Source organism: Squalius cephalus, assembly GCF_949319135.1.
Source record: "Squalius cephalus genome assembly, chromosome: 4".
Classification (NCBI taxonomy): Eukaryota; Metazoa; Chordata; class Actinopteri; order Cypriniformes; family Leuciscidae; genus Squalius; species Squalius cephalus.
The window spans coordinates 28788316-28795074 of record NC_137125.1 but is presented as its reverse complement, the minus strand read 5'-3'; the positions used below and the strand labels follow the sequence as shown (position 1 = coordinate 28795074).

General features: G+C 37.8%; 1 protein-coding gene across 2 annotated transcripts in view; it reads right to left on the bottom strand.

The window, feature by feature from the left end:
* Positions 1-1840: 1840 nt before the first annotated feature.
* LOC307157019 (uncharacterized protein) overlaps positions 1841-6759 on the bottom strand; it is a 30270-nt gene continuing 25351 nt past the window's right edge. For both annotated transcript variants that reach the window (XM_079868759.1, XM_079868760.1), the window contains exon 3: positions 1841-4728. In XM_079868759.1, coding sequence (XP_079724885.1) covers positions 3680-4728 — 1049 coding nt within the window. In that variant the 3' untranslated portion in view covers positions 1841-3679. The remainder of the gene's footprint in view (positions 4729-6759) is intronic.

The following is a 6759-nucleotide window of genomic DNA, read 5'->3' as shown; positions in this document are numbered from 1 at the left end:
TTGTCTCCCACTGCACGCGCCGGGTCTTTCTCGAAATTAAACATTTCAGGGTAAAAACACACCATACAACTGATAATACTATGTCGCTGCGTGTCATCCACAGAAATCACGAAATAAAAAACTGTAACAAATAGCCTTTGTTGCTTCAAAGATACAGCATGCCTTGCTGAATTCACCTTACAATAAAACGAGGTTGATCGCGAATTGAAGAGCTCTGTGATCTGCTAAATTGAAATTGTGTGTGGGAAACCTTTAAATACAACCAATAAAACTACAATATTTATAATTTAATAAGATATAGGGCCTATATGGACTTTTGGAGATTTTGAGATTTATCCTTAAAAGAATGTTCCCTTTGCCTGCTCATCAGGCTGGCTATCCGACACTCTCCATATGAAAGACGGAACATTAACACCTCATGTCCTGCACCCCCACGATAAAGCCACTGCCTTCTCCAAACCCCCCACAGGCTATCTGAGTTTGCAAAACAAAACAAAGAGTTTGCAATTCACACTTAAATCGCTATTCTAGACATTAGCAATAGGCTATTCAAGTGTTGATAAAGAAGGAATTAAATAATTTAGGCTATGTAGTAATATTTCTGTCATAAATGTTTATTACTAAATATTTAATTAGGCATATTTCAATAATTGTAGAATTAAAACGCTAATTCAGTTTGGGCCAGCTTTTTCCAAGCAAAACTAAATACAATCTTCAAACGCATGTTCATTTGTTGTCATTAACAAAATGTTCAACTCAATATTAAATTCCACAGGGATCTTTGAATCCTTACAACCAGGGTGCGATTTGTGAATAAAGTTTTTTATTTTTGTATTCAAATAAATCTCGAACCACAGTGCTTCGTGCTGCTTTTTAACTAAATAACATTTATAGAATAATTATGAACTTAAATGAAACAATATCGCAACATTGACAAATAGGCCTACATTTATTTGAGCTGTTTTTACAATTTAATTCAGGGCGATTTAGCCTATACATTTAATTTGAGCGATATTTTCACCCTGTCTTTCCTTTCCTCATTGGGAAGCCATCACATGATAACATGTTTTAGTAGATCCTCTGTACCTCTCGGTTTCATATGGATTTCATAATCAGGCTTTTGACATAGCCGATTAATTTCGTATCGTGACTGAGCTGAGGCAAGTGGCTTTCGGTTCATTTTTGTGACGCGCAGTTCCCGGAGACAGAGACAGACAAACTTTTGTCGTCAGCCTAATATGAATAAAAGTTTACAGTTTTGAACGATGTAGGCTATACTCTACTCTTATCTGTATGACCAAAAAACTACAGAGTAGCCTATTAAGTTATTTTAGCTGTTAAGAGAAAAATAAATCCAAATGAACGCGCCGCCGCGTTTGTCGAACACTAATTCAACATGCCAGAATAAAACCCGATTTTAGAACAATGCATAGCGCCGCTCGTCGTGGTGTGCCAAAACACTTAATTATAAACTTTAATATTTCATTCAAAACAATCTCAAAACGCTTTGTGACATTTTGAAAAGCCGTGCATGCATTACTGCCACTGGAACCATGAACGTAACAGAATACTGGTTCTGATTTTATTGTTTGTGGTTTAAACGTGCCTGTTGCATATCTTTATTTTATATATTTTATATGGTCTATTGAATTAGCATTGATATATATATATATATATATATATATATATATATATATATATATATATATATATATATATATATATAATTTTTATTTATTATTTTTTTTACAGAACTGCTTTTGAAATTACGATTGGAATTATTATAGGCTACAGAAGTAAAGTCATTGTATAATATTTGTTCCTTAGTGTAAAATGGAAATGCATGGTAATTTTATTTTATAAATATAAGCAAAAAAATATGGTGTAACAGAGTTTTAGAACTAGACAAATCTCTCTGCATCAGTAATAGGCTATAAATGCATTAATATAAAAATTTCAGTAGTCCAAGTTGGTTTGGGATTTGAACCCGTGTCATCTAAATGATCGACACGTAAGTTCTACCACTCGGCCAAGACTGGACTCGTTGTGAAATGCCCAAACGTTCCAATGTGTGTGAGCGAGAAGCGCTCTTCATTCAAATGAACGCGCCGCCGCGTTTGTCGAACACTAATTCAACATGCCAGAATAAAACCTGGCTTTAGAACAATGCATAGCGCTACTCGTCGTGGTGTGCCCAAACACTTAATTATAAACTTCAACATTTCATTCAAAACAATCTCAGAACGCTTTGTGACATTTTGAAAAGCCGTGAATGCATTACTGCCACTGGAACCATGAACGTAACAGAATACTGGTTCTGATTTTATTGTTTGTCGTTTAAACGTGCCTGTTGCATATCTTTATTTTATATATTTCATATGGTCTATTGAATTAGCATTTTTTTAACAGAACTGCTTTTGAAATTATGATTGGAATTATTATAGGCTACAGAAGTAAAGCCATTGTATAATATTTGTTCCTTAGTGTAAAATGGAAATGCATGGTAATTTTATTTTATAAATATAAGCAAAAAAACTATGGTGCAACAGAGTTTTACAACTAGACAAATCTCCCTGCATCAATAATAGGCTATAAAATGCATTAATAGGCTAATATAAAAATTATAGTAGTCTAAGTTGGTTCGGGATTTGAACCCGTGTCATCTAAATGATCAACACGTAAGTTCTGCCACTCGGCCAAGACTGGAGTCGTTGCGAAGAGCCCAAACGTTCCAATGTGTGTTCGCTCACACGAGCGAGAAGCGCTCTTCATTCGTCTCATTCCTCAAAAGAATAGTACACATAATCAGCTTCATTGCACATAATTTACTTTTGTTTGTTATTTTGGGTATTAAATTTATTTGTGTGTGTGTGTGCGCGTGTGTGTGTGTGTGTTTTATCGCACTGCTCCCCGGGGAATAGGCTTGTCGCCCACCGACATCTAGGCCTACAATATGAAATACAGGTTATATTGTTATCGTCTCTATTTTTAACTTATTCTATTGTTCTGGCCCTATAAAATGTTCTATTCTGTTCACCATAGTTTTAGTTTCATCCTTACTGTTAATTGACATTAACCCCACTTACGGCAATTGAAAAAAAAATGCAGCAATTGCTGCTATTTTGCACAATATCCCTTTGCGCCACCTGGCGGTCATTTCGTGAATGACTTTGAAATGCGACTGGTTTATTTTTGCCACGGTAGTTTTGCGGCGGTAATAGGCATTCTGGTTGGTTACCATCTGTACGAGTGGCCCTCCGAGGTCACAAGACTGTGTGTCTTAAACTATTGGTTCCAATGTAACCCCTCGTGACCTATAGTTGTCATGGTGTGCTAGAAGATGTTTTAACACACGTTGAAGACTTTTCTCAAACAAAACAAGTCCATATTTCATTTCTGGAAGCTGGGATGAATGAGCAAGCACTGTTACTGCATTCCTAGGATGGGCCAGACCCTGTCACCTCTAAGATATTTAATACAGACATTAAAGAACATTAAAAAAAACTGTAATCACATTGGTTACTTCTATAACAAAGTCAAATCTCATACGCTTGGAGAAGTCATTAAACTCATTTGATATTTAGAAAGAAAAATATTGATTAATACCTTGATATAAACAGATATAGATTGAAGCAGCAGTGGATTCTAGAATCCACTCCCTTCAATACAATAGATTGTTTCAAAGCAGCTTTAAAGTTATAACGGGAAAATGATGCAGGTATAAGGCTTCTCTCCGGTGTGAATTCTCGTGTTTTTTAAGGTTTCCTTTTTGATTGAAACATTTTCCACACTGTTGGCAGGTGAAAGAGCTCTCTCCTGTGTGAAGTTTCATGTGTCTGTTAAGGGTTCCTTTTTGAGTGAAACTATTTCCACACTGTTGGCAGGTGTAAGAGCTCTCTCCAGTGTGAACTCCCATGTGGATTTTAAGGTTTCCTTTTTGAGTGAAGCTCTTTCCACACAGTTGGCAGATAAAAGGGTTCTCTCCAGTGTGATTTCTCATGTGGGCATCAAGGGATTTTTTATATGTGAAACTCTTTCCGCACTGAGTGCATGTGTAAGGCTTCTCTCCAGTATGAAGTCTCATGTGGATTTTAAGGTTTCCTTTTTCAGGGAAACTTTTTCCACACTGATGACATACAAAACAGTTCTCTCTCGAGTGAATCTTCATGTGGTTTTTAAAGTGTTCTTTACGTGTGAATCTCTTTCCACACTGATCACATCTGAATGGCTTTTCTCCACTGTGACTGTTCATGTGATACCTCAGGTTTAGCGCTACTGTGAAACACTTTCCACACAGTCTGCAGGTATAAGGCTTCTCTCCGGTGTGAATTCGCATGTGTTTCTTAAGGTTTCCTTTTTGAGCAAAACTCTTTCCACACTGTTGGCAGGTGAAAGAGCTCTCACCACTGTGAATTCTCATGTGCCTGTTAAGGGTTCCTTTTTGAGTAAATCCTTTTCCACACTGTTGGCAGGTAAAAGAGCTCTCTTCAGTGTGTACTCCCATGTGGACTATTAGGTTTTCATGTTGATTGAAACACTTTCCACACTGAAAGCAGGTGAAATTATTTTCAGTTCCTATCCTCTGAGCTGTTTTTTGTGAGGACGTCATCTCAGTCTGTGAGCAACTAAATGATTTTTCTTGAGTCATGAAAGCATGATGATTCTGATACAGATCTTTTTCTTCCATTTCATTCAGTACTTCACTCTCCTCTTTTAGTGGCATCAGGTCTAAGCGAAAAAAGACAAATAAAAGTTAACCCCAGTTTTCTGTCACAGAACAACAGACATCAGAACATTTAGACATGTAAACTATGCTAGATCCCATAACTACTAAGCTACTGAAAAAGGTGTTTCCTGTTATCTCAAAACAACATTGTCAAATCTTTGCTTTGTTTAGGACACATCCCAAAAACTTTAAAACTGGCAGTTATCAAACCCCCTTATCCAAAAAACCTTCATGTCTACTTCATGCCAGCAGCCATATCAACCTGTAGCCCAAGACTGGTTGCCCACTGAAGCTACTAGGGTTGAGCCTGGTTAGCACCTGGATGGGAGACCTCCTGGGAAAACCAGGTTGTGTTGGAGAATTTTCCTTGATTCATGTCTAAGTATGATGTAATGAAAATGACAAGCATGAAAAAATAGGTCTGAAAAAGATGAGAAAATGGAAAAATACCCAGACATGTAAAGTGTCAAAATACAGTATGAAACAGAGCACCATTGTGTGAGGTTTGACCAATTGAGAAGACACGTTTAACTGTGCCAAGGTCACCAGGCGTGACAGAGTGGAAGAGATGGAGTTTGGGGGTACCCATTGGAGACTTGATGATATGAAAAAGGTATAAAAAATGAGTGCTGGATATTGTAACTTCAGAATGACCAGCTGGCTTCTCCTTTATTGTCTGTACAATAAAGTTAATTCTTCTGACCTGGAGCCTCGACTCCGTGAGACTTCTTTGAGACCTGAACCAAAAAGAACTTTGAATTTGCTACAACATAATTGGCGACCTTCAGCCAGGAGTGGACGAGGGGTCGAGGAGTGGCCACGGTGGGCGTGCTGGCAGAGGCCTCACAAAACAAAGGCGCGCCATAAAATAAGGTAAGCAAATTTTTGCTTATATTTGTTTTGTGCTGCCCCTGGTAAGCTAACGCCTGGTTGGTGACTGCCTTAAACAAAAGACTCCACCAAAAAGAACCTAGAAGTGATAAAAGATAAGGAGGTAAAAGGAGGGTAGGTTCCAGGTTTTGAGAAACAGTGCATGCAGTAATTGTTTGTCTGTTTGCAAAATGATATGTTGTATTGTCCCTAAACGCAGAAGGTGCGTTTTAACGTGAAAAAGCACGTTAATTGTGTACGCGAGAAGCGCGTGCCCATGCGAGAAGCGCGTGTCCCCAACGCAGAAGACGCGTTGCACGTGAGAAGCACGTGATCTGTTATTTGTTGTATTGTGTGCGTGCAACGCCCTACGTGAAAAGTGCGTTTGAAATGAGAAGCACATGATCTGTTATTTGTTGTATTGTGTGCGTGCAACGCCCTACGTGAAAAGTGTGTTTGAAATGAGAAGCACGTGATCTGTTATTTGTTGTATTGTGTGCGTGCAACGGCCTACGTGAATTGCGTTTGAAATGAGAAGCACGTGATCTGTTAGTCTTATTTGTTGTATTGTGTGCGTGCAACGCCCTATGTGAAAAGTGCGTTTGAAATGAGAAGCACGTGATCTGTTAGTCTTATTTGTTGTATTGTGTGCGTGCAACGCCCTACGTGAAAAGTGCGTTTGAAATGAGAAGCACGTGATCTGTTAGTCTTATTTGTTGTATTGTGTGCGTGTAACGCCCTACGTGAAAAGCGCGTTTGAAATGAGAAGCACGTGATCTGTTAGTCTTACTTGTTGTATTGTGTGCGTGCAATACCCTACGTGAAAAGTGCGTTTGAAATGAGAAGCACGTGATCTGTTAGTCTTATTTGTTGTATTGTGTGCATGCAACGCCCTACGTGAAAAGTGCGTTTGAAATGAGAAGCACGTGATCTGTTTTATGTGAGGAGAAAAGTGGTTTGTGTTTGTATGTATAAGTGATTTTTCATCTTAAAAATAAGGAGAAAAGTCATTTTGGAGAAAATTAGCAAAAGTGATAATAATAATAATACCTTTTACTTATAATGTGTTTTTTTTTTCTAAAAACCCAAAGTGATAGAAATTAAAAGTTATAAATGATATAGCCATGTTTGAGCAGAATTCATAGAAAGGACGGAGACGCAGA